Source organism: Ictalurus punctatus, chromosome 28, assembly GCF_001660625.3.
Source record: "Ictalurus punctatus breed USDA103 chromosome 28, Coco_2.0, whole genome shotgun sequence".
Taxonomy (NCBI): domain Eukaryota; kingdom Metazoa; phylum Chordata; class Actinopteri; order Siluriformes; family Ictaluridae; genus Ictalurus; species Ictalurus punctatus.
In genome coordinates, this window is record NC_030443.2 from 14,387,400 (window position 1) to 14,411,256 (window position 23,857).

The following is a 23,857-nucleotide window of genomic DNA, read 5'->3' on the forward strand; positions in this document are numbered from 1 at the left end:
AAATGTACACACCTAGAGGAAATTTTAAGAGGCAGAATTCCCAAAGACAGGACCCGGGGGTTTCTGGAAAACTCCGGTTCCCCTAGTCAAAAAGGCATGTATGGTAGGCTGACTGGCATGTCTAAAGTTTCCGTGGTGTGTGAGTGTGTACATGATTGTGCTGTGCGATGGATTGGCACCCCATCAAGGGTGTACCCTGCCTTGTGACCAGTGCTCCTGGGGATAAACTCCAGGTTCCCCACAACCCTGTAGGATAAGCAGTATAGAAAATGGATGGATGATGCGTGATGATGGATGATGAATGAATGGATGGATTATGCAGATTAAAACATAACTGGCCTGTTTATAAGTATTGGATATTTTATCTTATTAAATATATGTTTTACATTTTTCGTCTAGATGTGAAAAATGTGTGTGTGTGACCGGAATAAATATTACCAAAGATGAATGCATGAATGAATTTTTTCTCAGCAATTTATAGTCAATTCATTAATGATTGTAGCTTGTTTAATTTGATTTATAATACCTAATGTTTAATCTTTAAATGTCATATATGTAAAGCACTGTGAGATGTTGGATTCAAAATTAAAGTGTTCTTCACAGAAAAAAACAACAACAATAATAATATTAATAATAATAGTAATACTACTACTACTGCTAGTACTAATAATAACAATTATTGTTATTATTATTATTATTATTATTATTATTATTATTATTATTATACAAAATGGCAGTTGTTTTGCTTCTCCTTTCTTGTTGAAAATTAAGTGCATGTAAAAGCAGACAGGAACTAGTTCTGAGAACAGAAACTGGACAACCCACAGCATATGACCTAAGTGGAAAACATTCCTCATTTAATCATTTGGATTGTTACTTTCCATCCATTTTCTGTATCGCTTATCCTTACTGGTTCACAGGGAGCCTGGAGCCTATCCCAGGGGGCATGGGGCACAAGGCAGGCGACACCCTGGACAGGGTGCCAATACATCACAATCACATACATTCATACGCTACGGACACTTTGGACATGCCAATCAGCTTACTATGCATGTCTTTGGACTGGGGGAGGAAACCAGAATACCCAAAGGAAACCCCCAAAGCATGGGGAGAATATGCAAACTCCACACACACAGGGCCATGGTGGAAATCGAACCCTTACCTCTGCAGGTGAGAGGCAAACGTGCTAACCACTAAGCCACCCTGCCCCCTATTGTCACTTTAGCACATCATAATTAATTTTTATTCTGAAAATGACGTTCTGTCTGAATTATTTCGCAGCTCCACTGGAAATAAATCAATGTTTTTGCTGATTGCTAATGTGTACGCAGCTTTAGGTTAGCATTGAAGAAAAAAATGTGCTGCTTGAAAAGGTGTGCACCGGTCTAAAAAAAGAGTCATCAGCTCAGTACCAGAGATGATTAATGAGCATCAATCCTCACCTCAAGCCTCTGCACCACCTCTTTAATATCCTCCATCTGGCTCTCTGACACTGTAATCGAGACGGCCTCGCCCCTCTCGTAGAAAATATCCAGACAAGGCCCACCCTTGATGCCGGTCTCGGTCACTGCCTTCCACCCAATCACATCACGGCACGAGCAGTTAAAGACGACCCGCTTGCTGCAGCGCTCAATCAGCACCACAGATTCGGCTGAGACGCCCAGCAGGCAGGCCAGTTTGTGTCCGTCGTCATCCTGGCTGGCGTAGACGGCCCATACCAGGGCGCCGGCACTGTGAAGCTCTGCTCCTTTAGCACCCTTGAGCTTGTCTTTACGTTTGCCTCCCAGGGAAAGCAGGGGAAACTTGGTGGATGAATCTATAGGCGTGGTGGTGACGTAGTTCTCTGCTAAGTCCTTTAGGTATTCCTGACGCGTACGTGTGGCCATTGAGCGGAACTTCTCTGATTTCTCAGCTGCATTTTCAGCGTTTATGGCCTTGGCGAGCAGGAAGTCGCGGAAAGCCTGCGAACGTGGAAAGCGAGCACCTTTGGGGAAAAGTGGGCCAAAAAGAGGGATGTCCTTGGAGCGAGTAACAGCAACTCTAAAAAAAAAAATGCATAGGGAAAAACATACAGAGCATAAACTTAACTTGGTAGAAATAAACATTTAAATTACAGTGGGTCAGCAGCTGACCCATTAATGACACTTTGGGCAGCCATCAGTAGCAATAAATAATCTAAGCTCTCTATTTTAATGTAGGTGCAAGCGCTATAACGCCAGTGCATTCCTAATTTGCTTTGGCAGAAACCAAATTTTTTCCCTTTATTTGGCCAGATGATGTTTTTGTCGTCACAAATGAAGGCACCCATACTAATGTCCACTGACGCAACAAGGGGTGTGACAACAAAATCTGTCACCACAGATATGTTCAAACTCCATTTGATGCACTTTGGATAACTTTACCACCTATCAGCAGCCCCTCTGTAGTCCAAAACCAACACAGGTTTGGATGTACAGTATTTACGTCACCCTATAGAAATATAAATATGCTATTTTACATAGCTTCTAACTACATATGACAGACAAAATAATTGATATCAAACCAGAACTCTTTTAGCTTCTAAATTTGAATCAGATCATGACAGTGTCTTGACAGAAAACATCATATAATTAACTGAACCAATTAAAAAAATGAATGATTAAATACCAAACTTGTCAAAACTTGTCAATGTATCATAGAAACAATAAATTTTTCAATATAAATATTATGTCCTATAGTTTCGCACATGTTTGAGGAAACTAAAAGACTGTAATGTCACGCTTCCATTTCCACCAGTGCCATTTCAATGATTAATAATGAATTTATTCTCACCCGATCCTGTTTACAATTACACTGCTCTCACCAGGTTATTACTGGTGCAATGGTCACTCAAATGCCAAGTACACCTTTCCAACATCCACATTACTTGAATTAAATATTAGATTTCTCACATATTGTCATTGTGAGATTGTGAGCTAATTAACCACAAGGACATTTCTCGTAATCTTTTTATTTTTACCCATCCTTCAGGAGGGTGCCAATAATTCTGGAGCTGACTGTATATCTGAGGATAACACCACCTACTTTGGGTCATTTCACTTACCCAAATTTGTGCATCTTGTACTAATTAGTTTAAGACACACAAAGAAAATAGCTGCAATAGTTTTAGTTTGATATGTTTCACACTACAGTCTGCTGTGAATAGTTTTCATTGATTTCTACTCTCTATGGCTTGTCGTGGACTTTGTTATCTGATCGCTCTTACCGATAGTAGGTGTTTTCCGTGCAGGGCTCGTGCACTTGGACGATGATAAACACGTGCTGGAAGTGAGAGCGGATGGTTTTGGGGGTGAACGGCATTGCCCCTGGCTCCTGGAAGACTATTGTCACAATATCGTTCCCTATATGTCTCTTCCTCAGTAACTGAAAGAAAAACAATGACAGATGTTAGCTAATACAGCACAGAAGTTGACCTTAAAATGCACAAGATAAACATTACACTGTATTACATAAACTTGCTCAGGATTAATACGATCATATCATAAAAAGGTAGAATGTGCATGTCAAAGAGCCTTTATTCAGGGGAAAGAGTTTAGCTCCAATTTTGGTACGCATCCAGCAACTATTACCAATAGTTCTGTCTGATGTTCTGTCACCAGTTCTACTCTCACATTCAAAAAAATAAAAAAACACATATTGTAACAGAATTATTTTAGTCATAGTTCATTTAACTCAAAAAATTTGAGGAAAATAGTTACCTCAAAATTTTTAAGTTGATGAATCAATTTCTTGAAGCCAAATACACTTAAATATAACAAAAATTTAACTCAAACTTTGTAATTTGAAATACATTTTTGTTATATTTAACTGTATTTGGCTTAAAGAAATTGAGTTATCAACTTAAAAATTTTGAGGTAATCAGTTTCCTCAAATTTTTTGAGTTACATGAACTTCTCCGGTTTTACAGTGTAGGGTGGAGATATCGATCTTAGAACACGTAATGTGATGTGCTCACAGGTGGCTGATTTAACGACAGTGTTCTGTCAATGTGAGCACCGCTACGATGCTCGTTTAAAAGCGAACAACAGAAGGACAGCATGGGATGACAGAAACGCAAAAGGAACTGTTTATGTTTGACTTGTTCACATTATTTATATAACCAGCCTACATGCCTGTGGCAGGTGAGTTGCAAAGCTAATGGATGGAACAAATATCCGTATTAAGCTCACTTGGAAGAATGAACATTCCTTGTTATCCTCTTTTATCCAGCCACAAACGGGTCCAAACTCCTCTTCTTTGCCCTTTAAGATGTGTATTCCCTAAACATAATTGCTACGATTCCAGTATACCGACCACTTGTTTCTGTTTACGAGATTCTTTTGCAGTCCGGATCACTCTGATCGACGACGTAAGTAAAACGTCGATATTTTCTTTCATTTCAAGTCTGTCATTAGAGGACCCTTTTTTTATATATAATTTGACCTGGTGAGCACAATCTGTTTATAGAATTTGGCTAAGATTTTATTGGGATCATGTTGTACAGTGTGATGTTATAACCATAGACCGCTGAAACCCCACTCTATAAAAGAGACTTTAGTGAGAACATCTGCTATTTGTTATATTGCATTGTTTGGCTGTCATATGATCTATTAGGATGGTCCTCTTTATTATTAATCTTATACTTAAACTGTGCCATGTTTACCTGTTGTGTGTTGTTGGCTGTGTATGGGAGCATGGTGGACACATGGAACATGATCTCATAATCTTGATAACGTGTGTAAAGAGAGTGTGTCCCGGTGGAATCCGCTGTGAAAACAGAAGGAAAAAATCTGTAAACGCATACACATTTAGGATCATCCAAGCACATCTCTACTCTTCTTAGGCAAAATGTGAATGCATGCTATTGACCACTGATGTTCACACATACATCTGCGCCTTATGTAACAAGACATTAAGGTGTTATTCCTGTAGTAGTGAGTGTATGTTTGCATTTTTCTCACTCTTGGTGTCGAGCTGTGCTCTGTATTTCTCCCAGCCCTTCAGTCTCACTCTCTCTCCCAGCAGGTCCAGGAACTCGTCGAACGCCGGCCCGGCACTCTCGTTATTATACATGTCTTCCTCTGTACTCTGTTCCGCCCGGCAGTACATCACCCCTACCTTACGCTGGAAATTTAGCTACACACATAAACACACAAGCGTGCATAAACGTATCAGTGGCTGGATTGTTTGTCAGTGTTAAATATTAATAACAATAACAATAACGTTAGGCAGAAAATATGTTTAATAACATATGTACCCCTAGGGATGTGTGATAATACAATGCAGGGAGCCATTTGGAATACAGCCCATGTTTTTGTTTCATTACAAAATCCCCCCTATGTCATTACAAATTAGTGCAGACAGATTTTGATACAATGCCTGAGAAATCACCTGACTCAAGTAAGGATGAAAACATCATGGGGTGTGCCATTATAGGAAAATAATCCCCAACACGAAGCAGAGTATTTTATTCCTCTTCTAAGAGAAATAATTTTTCATTTATAAATAACTGTCATGCGTTTTAACCATTTATAGATATATTTAATCTTATAAACAGTTGTTCCCTCACCAGCCTCTCTTTTTCTCTCTCTTGAAGTCAGTAAGACAAAAAAAAGCACAACTTGTCATGTTGCCAAGAAAGCAGAAAGCTCAAGCTCCTCCATAAAGTCCTGAAGACTTTCCCATTGTGGAAAACATACAGACTGCTACAAAGTGCTGACACTGGAGACTCCTTCCATGAATGTTAAATAAACATCTCCTTTCAGAACACTTCACCATATAAACAATTATAGGTTTCTTTATCAAATAACAGCACATTTTTATGCACATTAATAGCTTTAGATTATGTAGATTGTCTACCTTACAAGTCCCTGTATAAGTTCTTACTATTGAAACAATAACATATTAGAATGAGCACATTAATATAAACCATCATTTGATTTACTTCCGGCACTAATGTCAGAGCTGTATCACATTCACTTTGGTGTAAAATATGTTTACTAAAAATAACATGGCTGTTGTTGAACCATATTCTGGTTTGAACAGCAACTGTTTCTTGACATTCCTTTAAAATGGCTGCTGGTCAGAGTCATTCAACACCTGAGATTCTCTCTGAAAAATATGTTTTCTAACACTTAGCTTTTACTATCATGCTGTATACACTGTATATTAACACTATGCTCCAAAGTTTCACTAGCATCACATTAGCTTCTTTTACAGTTGTCATCATTCGTCGTTATGTCTACTACTTCCTACTGTCCTGCTTCCTCTGTTCCTCTTTTCATTTCCAATTTCTTCTTTTACTTCATTACAGGTAAGCCATCTATGATAGTATCACGTACACATTCAATTGAACAAACTCACCCAAGTGAACAGGGTCCAGTTTAGGGGGCTTCCTTAATTTTTTTGCTGTATAATATTCACCCAAGGTTTTTGGAAGGTTCCTGCATGGAAAAAAGTGCCGTGCCTGTTCTGTAGCTACACCTATTTATATTGATTCCACACCATATCATATCATATCACATACCCCTATCTACCCTAGGTTTCTTCTTCACAATGGAAAACATACTGTTCTTTCTCAAGGTAATCAAAGCTATTTCATCACCAGATACTTACAATAATAAGATTAACATTTATGACCCAAGCACATTAGTCAGATTACATAAGCACTTATAAAGAACATAGAAGCACCTATAAAGCTTAATAAAGCATCCACATGTATATATTATGAGACCATAAAGTAAATGAACACTGCTTAAAGGTAACCCCTGATCAGAGCCAGAGACATTATCAAGAGAAGAAACAGTTCATTATGCAGCTATTTTCAGAGAAAGTCCTAATGGCTAATGTAGGTTGTATTCAAAATGGCTTTTAGCATTCGACATCGGGTATAACATTAAGCTGTTTTGGATTCATGCTGTGGCTAGGACCGCTGGTAAAACTGGTGTGGGAGTAACACGCTCACCCCTTGCTCATCCAGCTTAAGCAGTGTGTCACGGACTTTGGGAGATGTTGAGGCAAGCCTCAGACAGTGCAGGTTGAGATCAGGGAGGATGAACTCCAGAAGTCTCTTGGGAGAAAGCCCTCTTGGGGTTGTGTGTCGCGCTGCAGATGGTACAGACTCTTCCAGGATGGAACCACGAAGGGTCTTGAGCTATATGTGAAAGAAAAAACAAAACAAACAAACAGACTCTTAGCTCAACAATCTTCATGCATCATTAAACTCCCAGGACCTGCCAATGGGTTCAGACTTACGTTCCTCACTCTACAGCTCTATACTACATAGAGACCGGTGAAAAATTTAGATGTCTCAATAAGATGTTTGGACACCAGAAACTGCCTGAACTGCTTCAGTGTACCTTGGCACAGGTTCTACACGTCACTGGAGCTGAACTGGCGGGATCGTCCAATGATATTGGTGGTGGAGCGCGCTGTCTAATATGTCACTCCAAAATCTCCATTAGGTGTTCAATTGGGTTGAGATGTAGTGACTGTGAAGGCCATAGCATATGATTTACATCATGTTCATCCTTATCAAACCAATCAGTGAGCAGTCATGGCCTGTGGATGGGACAGAGTCATCCTGGAAGAGACCACACCCACCAGGATTGAAATGTTTCATCATAGGTTCACTTTAAGTGGAGCCAAACCAAAACCATGCCAGCAAAATGCAGCAGCATAACAAAGCCACAGATTTTTTCATTAATTGGTCACCCATGTGTACTTCAAGTATTTTTACTTTAATTACTGAATAATATGCTTTATGGTAAATAACTAAATAATAAACTGGATGTCTAAAGGGTTAAGGTATATCAAGGTGTAGTTTCATTCAGATACACAGGAGACAGTTCTTTCTTTGACAGATATGTTTACTATTTGTATATTTAACCATTGTTTTGAAGATTTTGATTCTTTTGCTTGAATTTCCATTTTTTAAATTACATTTCAAACATCAAAATTGTGTTTAAAAAAATAAATAATTCTATGAATAATTCTCAGAAAGCATATTCTTTTAAAGATTTACACCTGTTTTTTTTTATACAGCCAATTATTCATAAAATTTGTGTGTGTGTGCGGTGGGGAGGTGGTTGCATTCCTGCCTTTATGTGTCAGACTGCTTAATAGGAGGGTAGAGAGAGATAAGATGAAAGGAGACACATAGAAAAGAGACGTGAACAAGACATGATAGCACTGCAGAGTGACACGAGGAGAGACAGAGCGAAAGAAGGAGAGATACAATACTAATGTAGAGCAAAGAGGCAGACATAGGACTTCAGGATAAGAGGAGTCAACAGTGATAAATGGAGAGAAGGGAAGAGACTGACAGGTAATAAAAAAAGAGGGAAATATTCGAGTGAGAGATGCAGACAGAGACATGGCGTTAGAGACAATTAGGTGAGTGGTTTGGCAGATTAGAAAAGAAGAATATAAAACATGACCCGGTGAAAGAGAGGGAAGGAAACGCAAATAAAGTGGAAACTTACACGAAACGGTTGAGTTTAACTTCCCTTTATTGATGAGCTATTATACAAACTCATCACTGAGCAAAGGAAATATGTTTGCCATAGAGAGATCTCAACAGAAAAATATATACATGAAATGTGTGGAGTATTAACTCTTTCACCTCTGTGGTCCTGAATATGATCCTGTACGTGTACTGAGCGCCACTGGAGCCTTCTTTCTCCTCACGACGGAAACTGATGGCCACCGGCCCCAATCGCTCATCCATGCCGAAGAAATTCTGATGGTCTGCAGGAAAGGACAAAAAACACTGCATTACTCTATTCTTGTATTCACCTGTATTCCCTATATTCCTATATACCTACATTCCCCATTGTTTCACAAAGCATTACTGTATACATAGCATTAATGTATACTCTAGTGTACGTCTATTAGTCAGTTACATTTACACAACATCCACAATAATATGGATACCATTCTGAATCTCAAATGCCATTCCACTGTACATATTTAGTCGGTTGTGGCTCAGGTGGTAGAGCGGATTGTTCACTAATCATAGGGTTTGCGGTACGCTTGCCGGCCCACATGTCTCCACGTGCCAAAGTGCCCTTGGGCAAGACACTGAACCCCAAGTTGCTCCCGATGGCTAGCTAGAGCCTTGCATGGTAGCTCTGCTGCCATTGGTGTGTGAGTGTGTGAATGGGTGAAGGAGAAACAGTGTAAAGAGCTTTGAACCGCTCAGGCTAAAAGGCGCCATATAAATGTAGCCATTTAGAATATAATGTAGTGCACCAAGTAAGTTACGCAACAGAATCATATGCTTTAATATTTAAATAAAACATTTTCCTACGAATAACAAAATTTTAAATGTCGGTATAACTTCATCGAGATCTAAAAGGTTAGCACTGAAAATTAGGCCTAGATGTTTATCTTTTGTATGACACTCTATGTTAATACATGAGTGCAAGCTCTAAACACCACTGTCAATAGTTCCACGTTCATTTAGAGAAAGGAATAGAAATAAAAGGAAGCTGTAAAAAAAAAAAAAAAAAACTCCAAACAACTATTCACTTCTAGGGCTGGTGATATGACAAATACATCATATCAAGATAATTGGCATTTTGACAATAAATGATGCATTTCATGATATATAATGTGGCCAACAAACTGTCTGCAAAACAATAATAAAATAAACATTAAACTGAGTTTGACTACAAAACTTAAAAGTTTTTAAAAATTACATCAAATCAACGGCATCCATTCAGTACCATTTCATTTGTAATTATTAAGCGTAAAAAATACATCATCATACCAACCATATCTCAGATAAATGTATAGTGTAATTTTTTATCACGATATCGATATTATATCGATATATCGCCCAGCTCTTTTCACTTCTAGTGAGAGATTGCTGTAAACAGTAAGCAGGAAACACTGAAAGAGTGAAGGAGTAGGAAGCTGAACAGTCATAGATACACTGTGACTGATAAAACATGTCACAAAGCTGCATCACAAGGTACAAACTGACGCAAGCTTCTACGCAGACTTCAGCACATGCTGTCCTACTTTCAACCTCACAGCATCCCCATTTTGAGCCTTTGAGCGAGTCTAAGAGCTGCAACTGTACAATGCACAGATACTGAGAGGGGAAGTACAGAGAGGAAAACACATTTGCCACATAAAGGCAGTTATGCACACATAAACACACGTTTATATTCTGCTCCCTCTTCAAACGATATGATATGTTCACTTTACGTACTTAGCTTCATGTCTAGACAAATGAATCAAATTCTAATCATGATATTGGTTAGCTTTGCTAAGGTGAACTAATTAGACATTGACGTCTATAAACCCCCATTCATAAGATCTGCGTAATTTATAAATAGATAGTAGATAGATAGTAGATAGATAGATAGATAGATAGACAGACATTCACATAGACTTATATGGACAGACCACACAATCTTAACTGATAATGTGGAATTATGTCATTATATGTCTATTTTGTCATTATGATAAAAATGTGGGATGTGTACTAGGAATGTGTGATTCCATTACTGATTATCAGTAACTGTGAATCAGTCTTGGAATGGATTTGTCATTTGTGCAGATCCACTCCACTGTATTTTATACTCTGAGAGTGCGTTATGTTGGCTGACAGCACACAGATGCAACAAAGAACACAAACTGTCTTAAAGCATGAATCATGCTTGTGATATTTGACAACAGAAGGCTGCAGAGTGTTGACTTTATTAACAGGATGTCAGTAATGTACCAGGTATGAGCCAGTACACAGAGTACTGATATCGCTATGGTAACAAAGATGTGCATCCGTTGAACAGAAAAGCAGCATCTTCTGTACTTTACACACTTTCTCACATGCTCGTCAAATCAATAAAAAATCTTCTTTCTCACCTTTCATGTAGAAGTACTTGTGGTAGTACCGTGCCCCCAGGTCTGCATGCTCGATGAAGTAGTTACTTTTTCCCTGCTGCTGCACATGGCTTTCTCGAGGCTCCTCTAATACAGACACAGCATCATTGGGGCTTTGTAGACTCCTCCATCGCCCGCTACAACATTGGGTTCTCCCCAGTCCAGCCCTCTCTTCCCCTCCCATCTCGTTTCTAAAGTGCGGGCAGCTGAGCAGCAAATCATTGTCATTGCCGTCTCCTTCGTCCAGCAGGCACGGCTCTGGTTCCTCTGTGCTAGTTGTACCTACCGTCCCACTGCCCAAACTCTGAGATGGTGAAGCAGGTGGGGGCTGGGCAAGAGGCCTGAGCTGCGAGGCAGCAGATGCCCCTGAGGTGATGTTCTTCTTGCGGCCAACACTGTCTCGGCTAGTGGCCGCCTCACACAAGTCAAACAGGATACTCTGCACGTCATAATGGGCAAAGTTGCGCACCCATGCACCTCCGAATGTTTGATCGCATGGTATGGGAGTGACCTGAAGGGGTGATGGCTTTGATTTCTTGTTTAGAGCATCAGGTTTTGGGGGTTTGGCCGGTTTTGGGCATTCCAGGGCGCGGAAAAAGCCATCTGGCTCAGGCGGTGTCTCCTGGAGTCCAAGCAGCAAGAACGGATCTTTAAAGCGAAGAGCACTGGGACTGAGAATGGTCTGCTCCTCATTGCAGGGCTCTGGAGGTCGGCTCTGTTTTTCTAATGAGGAGAGACTCCCATATTCCCGGTGGAGGACTATATTAGACTCGCCCTGTCCCACCTGCCCGGCCTTTTCGCTTGCCGACCTGGCCGCTTTTGCACCTGCCTTTGCCGCAGAGTCCAGATCTCCCAGCGTGACATCGCTGTTGCTGCGCTGCATGATGTGGCCACGAGCAACTGCACGCTGATTAAGCCCTGCCCTGCTAGGTGTTGTCACACTCTCACCCTCTGCTCCCTCACCCTCCCTCCTGGGTGGCCATTCAGCCACTTCCACCCGCTTGGGCTCAAAAACCGGGGTGGGACGTGGGCTCTGTCTGCGGAACTTGCGGATGAAGAGGTCGTCTGACTGCATGGTGTACTTGTATGCTCTCTCCCTTGGTCTCTCGCTCTTCCTTTAAATCTTCTCTCCTCACTAACCTCCTCTCTTGGTCTGGGATGACTGATGAGTAGCTTCAGAGAATCTAAACGGTTGATGTAAGCACACAAGCTGCAAAGGAGAAGTCATAACTCAATCACTTAGCAGACGTCTTATCTGCCCAGCACAGTCCTGATCAGCGTCTTCATCCAGCGCAGCAGTGTCTCACTACTAAGCAGACTCAGGAAGTCATTCTGGGCATGTTAGAACACGAGAGCTCGCTTTCATCATTTGGAACAATCTTGAACAGGAGGCTTCATGTTCATCCCTTCTTAACATAGAATTAACACAGGTTGTAAAAGAGCACTAGAATGAAGCAAGGGCCAAGAAGAACGCAATTGCAGTTTAAGTCCTCGCTGTCAGCCTCCTTCTCTAGACACTCATGGATTCAGCATCCTGCAAACAAAGACAAAAGCGTAAGAGGTCAGAATGCTCAGTCTGACTTTTTTGTGCTAAGAATTTTCTAGAACAGTGTGCGAACACAACTAACTGAAGACACAAAGATATTTTGAAACACAGTCTAAGTGATGTAAGACCATTAGTCCAGCTTACTCTTTGCCATAACTTAAACCCTAAAAGAACACTTCTCCTTCAGGGGCTAACATATCCCTATAGATTTAAACTACTATTACTGTACTACTCTAATGCAGTAAGGATTAGGTTACAATTACAGCTTAATCCCGACAACAAGCAAGAGCTACTAAGACATGGTTTTATATTCCTTAGGTAACCCAGCCAAAGAAAACACAAACACTGATACACATACAGTGTGTTATGCAAAAATTTCACCTGCAGTCAAGCACGCCTATCAGACTCATTGTTCCACTTCACTTTGCTACCTTTGTTCTTTACTATTATTTTCTCCACTTGACAAAAATAGCCGGCGCTAGCCAACTGTCATACGGCGGTCTGCACAATGGCAGCTCCTCTCACAGGGGAGGGAGCTTCCTGAGCACAGCTACGGCAGCATGGCAAAAACAGTAATAAACTACACAATGATGGAGACCTGGCCAATCTTTCTTTCTCTCTTTCCCTTGCTTTAGATTGCCTGCTGCTAAAAGTAGAAAAATAGGAGAAGCTTTCATTAATATAACATAAACATAAACAGTGCATTCTGACCACACACATGCAGTCATTAGGTTAAGAAAAAAAACAACATCTAGTAGCCTAAAGAAAGAAAGAAAGAACAGGTTATAATAACAATAACATAAAAACAGATATTAGTTTACTATGATGTGATATAAAACGTACACCACTGGCATCAGACTTTAAATTCATTCCAGTTTCTTATTGTCAGAACATAAGATAGAGTTCAGCCAAACATATGCACATTCTTATTAACGTGCAACTAAATGTATATATACATTTAGTTCATTCAGTATATACTTTTAGTACATATACATTTATTTACATATGCATGAAAATATTTGTTTTTACATATATGAACATTTTGGAGCACATTTAACACATCTAGAAATTCACAATATGGTTGACAATAAATTTATACCAATCCAGAATTAAGTTAAGATAAACTATAAAGTAATGGCACCCTTTGCATGACATATACATCTGTGAACTGCAAAATTGTATGCAAAAACCTTGACGTCACCCCCTGCTCTATCTTCAGCCACATTACTAGGGTACTCAATAGTACATTATGTTTTGCCAAGGGTGATCTACTCCCTATTCCCTACAGGTTACAAAGTGTACTGACTGTTCTGCATCAGCTAGACGACATTATTTGGTCACCTACTGTAGTGCATTGAGGGATTTGAGGAAAATGCTGATTATTCTCCATAAAAATGGCTTGACTCCTTAATTAGAGCACTATTCAGAGAATAAATTGTGGTTTCAGGTGTAGGCAAAGTTCAAGTTTCAAGAGCTATTTCATGGAAAAGCTTTGCCTTGATGTCTTAGTCACAAAAGGTTACTTAATGGTGTTATTATTGAATAAGATGTTTAAAACGTGTAATTTACTTGTACCTTTTTGAAATGGTTGAAGAAACATTTTCTCATTATTAAAATCCTTTACAACCTTTTTTGTTTAATTCCTTGAGGGGTTCATGTCTTAATTAGGTGGGTCAAACAATCTCCCACAAAAATCGCCTCATAATTTGCAAGCTGTGGCAACGTTTTCTGTACACCTGCAAGCACACTGACCAGGTTTATATCACATACATTGAGGGTTCTCAAAATGGAGTCTGTGAAGCATAGCCAAGAGGGTCTGTGATTTTTAAAAAAATAAATAAATAAATAGTACACTTGTGGAAATCAGGAGGGCATTGTAGCTTAGTGGTTAGCACCTCCAGGGTTGAGGATTCAAATCCCGCCTCCACCCTGTGTGTGTGGAGTTCTCCCCATGCTTCGGGGGTTTCCTCCCCCAATCCAAAGGCGTTGCATGCTGATTGGCATGTCCAAATTGTCGGTAGTGTGTGAATGGGTGTGAGTGTGTGTGTGCAGCGACTGTGCCCTGCAATGGGATGGCAGCACGTCCAGGGTGTTCACCACCTTGCACCGAATTCTGAATAGGCTCCGGGATAAGTGGTACAGAAAATGGATATGGATGGAATTGTGGAAATCACAATCCCTACACAGATCCCCATTTCAATGCTCCACACTGTCTGTTGGAGCTTCTCATGTTCTCCATGTGTCTGTATGGGTTTCCTCTGGGTTTTCCAGTTTCCTCCCAATTGGCTGTGTCAAACTGCCCTTAGCTGTGGAGTTTGTGCATGATGCCATGCACAGGACAAGCATCTCGTCCAGGACATATTCCTGCCTTACACCCAGTGTTCCTAGGGTAGGCTCCGAATACACTGCACTGCTCCCTGACCAGGATAAAGCACTTACTGAAGACGAATGAATGAAAGTCTAAAAAATAATGGCACCACGGACCTGATGAACGTGTCAGAAACAAAATGCACTACAGCTCCACAAAAATGGGCAAAATATTACTGCACACATTCGAATAATGGGTTTAATTCGAACGGTTGTGTTTATTTATTTTATAATTAATAGGTACCTGCTAGCTGCAAAAAAGTTTGAGCACCCCTGGGTTGTTTGTTTCTGCCACACAACATAAGCACTCCAAAAAAAAAAACGTTTCCGCCTTCTCTAGAACCTTTTCTTGCATAAATGAAGTGAAATACTGATAGTGTTACACCACGGTAACCTGTCAGGCAAATAAACACGGATTAGACTTAACCTACACGCGCTGTGACAGGAGTCCAGACGCTGTTTGGGACAATATTGTGTGTGTTTTTATTTATTTACTTACCTTTATAGTGAAGAAAAGTAAAGAAGCAAACAGTTAATCCATCTCATCTTTAGTAATGACATTCCCAGATACAGCCTACAGAGTTACACAAAACAATCCCCCAAGAGAGAAACTTGTCCTCAGTTATTGTCACAAAAGCGACATGTTTTTATTTAATTAAAGCAGCAATGATAAAAGAAACGACTTCGAGCTGAATATAGCGGCGTCTGACACTCTGACAAACCTTCATCTCTCTCTCTCTCTCTGTCTGTCTCTCTTCCGCTGTCTCTTTCACTTCGTGTGTCGATTCGGATGAAACACGAAGTCACACGTCAGTATTTACGTCTGAGGGGGGAAGATACACGTCTGTGAGGTTTGTTCTCACCCGGTTTTTCGTTTTCGCGTCGAAAAACACTCGCGGTGTCGCTCGTGCGCGCGCACAGGTGCAGCTGTGCTGCTGCGGCTGCTGCGCGCGCACCACGGAAACTCCTCAGAGAGACGCGCAGCGCGCGAGTCGATAGAGTGAAAGGATGTGAAAGGGCATCCTCACCTTTTCTCTCTCTCGCTTTCTCTTTCCCTCCCTGTCTCTCTATGAGTCCTTTTATCATATGGTCTTTCTTGAATAAGGGAATACACCCTGGATGTGATGGACCAGTCCACCAGGACCCCTAACACCCCCCCCCCCCCCCCCCCCACACACATATATACACATGTTTTTGAGAAATAGGAGGAAGCCAGAGAACCCAGAGGAAACCCACACAGACATGATGAATTTTCTATATCTCTTTGGTGGTACCATATACAGCATACAGTATACATTTGTTGTACCTGTAGTCTGTGTCTAAAATCGCATACTGTGACAGTACATACTGCATTCGATTCAGTACCTACTGCTCGAACATTGGCAAGGTATGTACTGATCAGTATATGTATGTAATGTGAATGCAATGTTGGCATTGTCATGCGAACTACGTCATCATAACTGCAAAAAAATTTTTTAAAGAACATGCCAGATTAGAGCACCTGCACCACAACTGTTTTTTTCTTGTTGAAACCTTCAACAAGTTAGCAATTTACTCAGGTGGTGTTGAACAAGTACGGTTTTAACCACAAGGAACAATGTTTAATACCTAGCACTTACACATAAAAAGAGCCCACCATTTTTGGTTCTGACAGCTCTTCCATGCCAGTCCTATTGCGTTATAAGATAATGCAGTATCCACAGTGTTCATTGATTCCATACTGAAGAATCTCAACAGAAGCAGTAGGTCATCCGGGTATTTTTCGCCTACTGTTTTATGAATACTGAGAATTTGGATATACTAAACCTTTGCTGCTTTTCACCTACTTTATCGTTGGGTAGTAGGGATATTCTGATACAGTTTATATCTTTCTCCTTGAAAAGTTGCATATAGAGTACCTTAAAAAGCAATGAAATGTACATAATTGGATTTTAATGACCACTGAGGTACATTTAAAGCTTTACTCTAAAATGTATTCAGAGGTACTCCACATGTACCATGCCAGGTAATATATATATATATATATATATATATATATATATATATATATATATATATATATATATATATATATATATATTGAAGGTACAAAAGATTACCCTTAATAGCACCCCCCTAGAGACAAGGATTTCGGAGAGTGCAGAATGTACCCTGAGCTCAGGACAGAGCCAAGGACCTGGAGCTTTGATTAGGCAACACTTTCCACCATGGTATCATGGGGGCTATATTAATGTGTAGTACTGGTAAAAGTGTATATAGTACAGCAGTGTTGCAATGTTCAAAAATAGAGCATGGAGAAAGATGAATTATTACCATATATGTACAAGGTGACTAAGAAGATATCCAATAAAGTGGCCAGTATGAGATGAGTGTATCCAATGTTAGCAAGAATCCTAACATTGTTGCTACGCCTGGTACACTCATACCAAGACAACACACACTACCATTACTTATAACAAATCATGCTTGCCCACACTTAACACTTTTTCTGGACATACTGCCCTTATCTGAAGCTGGATGCCTGAACACACCCACAATTCAACCTTGATGAGACTGTATCTCAGTAATATATGGATATAGATCAGAGCTTTTCACAAGGCCACTTTCAGCACATCACTGAAATGCCATATGAGCACTGGTTGCATAATTAGCCATTATGCAAGTCACACACAACACTTATCAGCATAATCAAATTAATAAACCACAAGCAAATGAATGTAAAGTCACAGAATCTGAAATAAATTACTAGTGTGTGTGTTTGAATTTGTAACAAATGAGTAGTCATATAGAAAAAAAAGACTGTGTTCTTGGCAAGGGCCCAGGATAAAAATACAGAAATAAAAAAAGAGAAGTTTTTGACCTTAAAATCAATGATTTGGAGTTTAGGTTCTATAGTGGTTCCATAGAGGGGAATGACTCATTACACAGAGCAACAGATCAGCTACACTGAGTAATTGTATACCCACAAAGACACCCAGTTAGTGCAGCAAGTGCATGTATGTGTGTGTGCGTGTGTGTATGTGTTTCTAAGTGTGTGTAGGTGTCACACACATTACAGAGTCATAGATGTGCACTAGCATGCCACAAAAGGCCTAGCAACCACACCACATGTGACCCATTCTGTTTTGCGTCCCCCAGCGTGACGCATTTCATATTGATTCTTGGCTGTATCGTCTTATATTGCTTCTCATAATGTGATCTTATATTGCATGATCAAATCAGCCTTTCCTGGAGCCTTTCTTCAGTCAGTTTTAAAATAGCCTACCCATTAGTGCACCCACCAGGCATCCTCCATAAAAGACAATAAAATCTCAACAATACAAAACAAAATAAAAAAAAATCCCAAGCAGTCATTTTTGGCGGAAATAAACCATAGAACAGCTTATTGCAAGCTTATTGCAAGCCTGCAAGCCTACAAGCCTACATTAATTTGAAGTTAATTTGATGGCTTGCAATTAGATACATATCTGTATGAACCTGAGAATTCACAGGAGGGCCTTAAGTAGAGGCGCATGATATCGGTTTCTAATTGTGTAATACTGTAGCATTCTTTTCCGTAAGGGAACACACTTTCTTCCAACTTATACATTGTTAAAGCAGGAGAGTGAGAGTAAGGACTTACAAATGGGAGTTTTAAGTGGCTTAAACATTCAAACTAATGTAATACCATTGAAAAATCCTATCTACTGTGTCATCCCATCTATTGTGTCATCTGTCTAACTAATGCTACAAAAAAGCCGTCCCACCAGCCAACACAAGCAATGAAAGAGTCTTGATCCTACTGTTGCTAAGCAACAGCAAAAAAAAAGACACCAAGTATGAAAACTATGTAATGGCTGAGGTTATTAGTTTAGCTAGGTAGCACAATGCTGTTGTCTTTAATTTAGATGATGTATAGGTGGAATTACACTGGAAATATTACAAAAATATTGAGAATATCAACATTTACCTCAGATATGTACATAAGTTACTTTAAAAAGACTCAGTTTTACTAAAATTACACTGCATTTGCACTTAGCATTCGCTGCTAACCATATTACTATGGGTTTCCACCATATTTTACCACTATATTACCTTTCTGTTGGAAGTCTTGAACTTTGATATGGTATCAAAGTTATAAATATCACAGAAGTAAGCCGTTAAACACAATGAGCAAACAAATACATTTGAATATAGCAATATTTAAGCTGTGAATCACTTCCAATTTTGAGAATGATGGTGTCTCATACAGACTGCAGGACAAAGTTATTAGAATGAGGCTCATAGTTTGTTACTACTTATTATATCAGAATTTTGCACGCTAAGGATGCTAGTACATGATTAGTATTTATAATTAGCATTTTCGAGTTGCACTATGGTATAATGCTAAAGCTGTCCATCCATCCATACCACTTATCCCGCACAGGGAACTCGGGGCACAAGGCGTGGGACACCCTGGAAGACACAATTGCACACCGATTCACATTTGGAAATGCCAGTCAACCTACAACGCATGTCTTTTGATTAGGGTGAGGAAACCCAGAGTACCCAGAGGAAACCCCCAAAGCATGGGGAGAAAATGCAAGCTCCTCACACACAGGGCAGAGGCAGGATTCAAACCACCAACCTTGGAGGTGTGAGGCAAATGTGCTAACCACTGTGGTGGCTTAGTATGGTTGTCTAGCACCTCCAGGATCAGGGGTTTGATTCCCACCGCCCTGTGTGCACAGAGCTTGCATGTTCTCAACATGATTCAGTGTCTCCACCAGGTACTCCGGTTTCCTCCCCGAGTCCAAAGACATGCATTGTAGGCTGACTGGCATTTCCAAATTGTCCACAGTGTGAGTGTGTTTGCAATTGTGCCCTGCAATGGATTGGCCCCCTGTCCAGGGTGTCCCCCACCTTGTGCCTGGGATAGGCTCCAGGTTTCCCACAACACTGTATATGATAAGTTGTTCAGAAAATGGATGGATGGATGGATGGATGGATGGATGGATGATTATGAGAGACTAAAATGCATACTGATTGTAAGACACTCCATGGTTATCAGTACCAATGTATACAATGATACAGCTTTTACATTTAGCCTACTGAAACAATACATAATTGCTTCATTCAGCATGGCAGACACACATTTCAGGAACTGGCTTTTATACATCTGTGCCAAAACAGATTTAGAACTGGCCCAGGTTAACAAAGATATTGTTATATCTGACCCTAACCTGGTGCAGGCCCAAGTGTTGTTTTAATATCTAGTCCAAATGTAGCGAAGATCAGACTGAAAAGTGGTTTAAACTCAAGTCAGTGAAATCAAATTATAAAACATTGTGGTTTAATAAACAAAATGATCACTGTTGACACCACAGCAATTTGCAGTAAGTTAATATTTACAGGCACACATAAGACCATATATTAAAAAAAAAAAAAAAAAAAAAAAGAAAGAAAGAAAGGAAAAAAAAAGTATAATGTGTAATCATGCTTTTAGACCAGCATTTAGGACTAAACTTATCCTACTATTCATCATATGTTGTGGCCTTTAGCTGAACAGTAATACTGATCTCGGTGACTTGTTAAACGCTCATTTAACTTCCCCAATCTGATTCCAGGTTAAACCACTTGATGACGTCTTTGTAAATGTCTTCATTTGTATCTTGGAAAGAACCTGGATATTTGTGAACAGCCTCTATAGGAAAACCTTCTCAGTTTTGACTAACATTTGTGGATGCAATTGTCAGGAATATTTTATAACTCCCATGGTCATCCAGCCCAAACATGCTCACTGTCAATTAACATAATTTCCTCAGCTGTGTGTTCTTGTGTTTCCATCTTTATAATTCGTTTAAGCAAAAATCGTTTGTTAATTTAAATTGAAACATTGCCCATACTTAGCAGCAGTTCATTTCAGTTCAGTTTCACAACATTTCAGACAAAACACACATTCTTAGTAGTTTGAATGTGTAGCTAGCTAATATTGGCTGAGTCATTAAACTATTTCACTCAAATTGTGTCTTTTTTATGTGTGTTTGTCTGTGTGTGTGTGTGTGTGTGTGTGTGTGTGTGTGTGTGTGTGTGTGTGTGTGTGTGTGTGTGTGTGTGTCTGCAGTTTTCTAGGCTGGTAACACACTGTGTTGCTGCAGATTTCTGGTAACAAAGATGAACAAAATCCAGAAATACTAATCACATCTAGTACTTATAGTAATTTAAAATTTGTAACGCAGTGAGCTAAGGCAATGCTAAACTATAAACGGTTAATCAAATATGGACTCTGTTTAAGATTATACACAGAAAAGCAGAATGACAGAATAGCTTTCCAAATTGGTGCATTCTCAAGGGAATTTTCGTTTGGTTCAGAAGTGGGAACACACAGTGATGACTGGTTAACAAGAATGCTGTTCTAAAAGCATGCATTTCTTGCAAGCCCAGTGTTAAAATGTTCCTGTCTGTAGCCAACTATACACCATTAAATGGACTCCTGTAGCCTACAGCAAGTCTTTTTCTTCAGCACTATCAGGCTATTTTAGCTGCTCTCCTATGTATTCTATGTAAGATTATAGCTTTGCAAGTACAATAGGTTTTTCAAGAAAAGTCTTCCCTGACCTTCCTCCTCCAGTCCAAGAGCGCACAAGCAGAAATAACGAGCTCGAATCAAGAGAACAAGTACTGTATTTTTGAACTCCTTCATTGTATTCGCTGCATCTAGAATCTCTCAAATCATAATTTGCTTGTCAGCTCAAAAGGTCAGACTTCTCTGTTTGAACAATTGCTGTAAACACACTCACGTAGGTCTCAGGAAGCAAAACATTAACTCACCTGTTTAACTTTGCAACACAGAGTAAAAAGATTTGCTATGGTTTGATTTTAGCAGCTTTGTCACGGTGTAAAATAGCCGGCTGGTTGACTTCACCACGCTTCCTCAGCGCTGCATAAATGAAACAAATGACTGCATTCAAGTGGCAGATTTGCAATTGTAATTTTCTCAATTCATCTCAAGTCATTTGACATGTAAACACTCACCAGTTAGCAATTTACTGTGCATGAGTAACAGAACATACATCAGAGTTTCAATCTACCAGAAGAGATTGCAGGAGATTAAACACACATACCCAATGGAGATTTTTGGAATGACACATGCACTGTGAAAATGAATGCACGAGCTAGAATGAAATGCAGAATGTTACATATACAAGCAGAACAAGGTGACTGTCTCAGACTCAAGTACCACATGTAGAGATACTGGATGAAACCTACAGCAAATTCACTACCACTAACTAGAGTGACAAATCTTTACCACACTTAATATATGTTTCTCACGATGCACCAAAGGCCAGGTGCAAGTTCCTGTTACACATGATGATCTTGATAGAATTACTTTCTCACAAACATTTCTGACACAAAAAAATCCACATTGATGAACATGACTGTCACATCCATAAATTTGATTTTTTTTTAGGTTATTTTTCAGCCAGTTCCTCTTTCACACGAGACCAATCTGTCCATTTGACTCCATTTCAATCAATGTGTTAACTGGATCTCATAAGTGTATATATACAGATCACCATCAACTTTTATACACACATATCACAGCGCTGTTAAGTTGTCAAGTTTTTCAAAAGATGTTGAGTTTCTATAACAGCACGGCTCGGACAGCAGTTCAGGCTGCAAGACAAACTGTCCATCCATGCATCCATTTTAAATACTGCTTATCCTACACAGGATAACAGGGAGCTTGGAGTCTATCCCAGGGGACTCAGGGCATAAGGCGGGGACACCCTGGACGAGGTGCCAACCTATCGTAAGGCAAAATCCCACACCCGTTCACACACTACGGACAATTTGGAATGCCAATCAGCCTACAATGCATGTCTTTGGTCTTGGGGAGGAAACCCGGAGTACCTGGTAGAAATCCCTGAAGCCGGATACAGGATGGAGGCAGGATTCGAACCCCCAACCCTAAAGGTGCGAGCTAAACTTGCTATTTTTTGTGCTCATTCTAATATATTATAGTTTCTATAGCAATTATATACGACGTATACAGGGACTATGCATATATATATATATATATATATATATATATATATATATATATATATTTATATATATATATATATATATATATATATACATAAACAGGTATGTGTTTATTTGTTGATATGGTGAAGTTTTTTATGAGGAGATGTTTATTTAGCATTTTTGAAAGGAGTCTCCAGTGTCAGCACTTCGTAACTGTCAGACATAAAGCTGGTCCTTCAAGTTTTCCGACATGGGAAAGCCTTCAGGACAGAAGAGTTTCGGGGGTAACAGGACAAGCTGCATTTTTCTCTTATTAATTTCAATAGAGAGAAAAATAGAGAGGCTGGTGAAAGAACGAAGGTTTATAGCTGCTATAACACAAGCGACAACAGGAACTTGTTTCACGGACGTTAAATGGTTAAATAGCACCAAGTGTGCCATGTGTCATTTTTAATAAATAAGAAATTGCTCAGGGTTGACAAATTGCTGTGGTATAAAAAGAATCAACTTTATGGTGGTAGCAGTGACTCTGGCCATAATCATGCCACTCTGTTTTTGATTATTTTACAATTACGGCATGTTCAGTTTTTTTTTTTTTTTTGTACACAAAACAGCCATCTATAACTATATGGTATTGATTGATTGACAAGTCTACAGTAAGGCTGTGCAAACCTTGGCTGTTGCAGAAGACCGTTATTAGATCAAAAGCGATCCAAACCGCAACGTTTCCCTCAACTCTGCCAGGAGATTAAGGGAAGACAGATTAGGCTGGACAGCAGGCAGAGGCTTAAACTGGACTCTCAGAAGATTGGGAAGGTTATTAGTGAACTCTTTGGGCTGTACTTTCTACCACCGCACACAAGCTGCCAGACAGTCCTGGCTGACTGTCCTTGTTGATGTCTTTTTCTAAGGGGCAAGATGGAGCCAGTATTTTATGTAGTGTACAGTGCAAGGGTTGATAGTGAGTTTCTTAGGATAGTGCAGAAATCATACTTGCAAGACTCAACTTGCCTGGCAATTTATATGGTAAATAATCAGGTGTTG

General features: G+C 39.7%; 1 protein-coding gene across 8 annotated transcripts in view; it reads right to left on the reverse strand.

The window, feature by feature from the left end:
• Positions 1–23,857, reverse strand: part of zmp:0000001168 (signal-induced proliferation-associated 1-like protein 2) — a 72,238-nt gene that overhangs the window by 23,834 nt on the left and 24,547 nt on the right. For 5 of the 8 annotated variants that reach the window (XR_006981324.2, XR_006981323.2, XM_017459725.3 and 2 more), the window contains exons 2-8: positions 10,894–12,445; positions 8,642–8,766; positions 6,983–7,171; positions 4,980–5,154; positions 4,682–4,785; positions 3,245–3,402; positions 1,443–2,040 (exon numbers count right to left, since the gene is read on the reverse strand). Coding sequence is in view for 6 of the 8 variants with exons in the window: in XM_017459725.3 (XP_017315214.1) it covers positions 1,443–2,040; positions 3,245–3,402; positions 4,682–4,785; positions 4,980–5,154; positions 6,983–7,171; positions 8,642–8,766; positions 10,894–11,986 (2,442 nt within the window). In the remaining 2 variants the exon portion in view is untranslated. The other 3 variants (XM_047151861.2, XM_017459726.3, XM_017459723.1) reach the window with 3 other exon arrangements.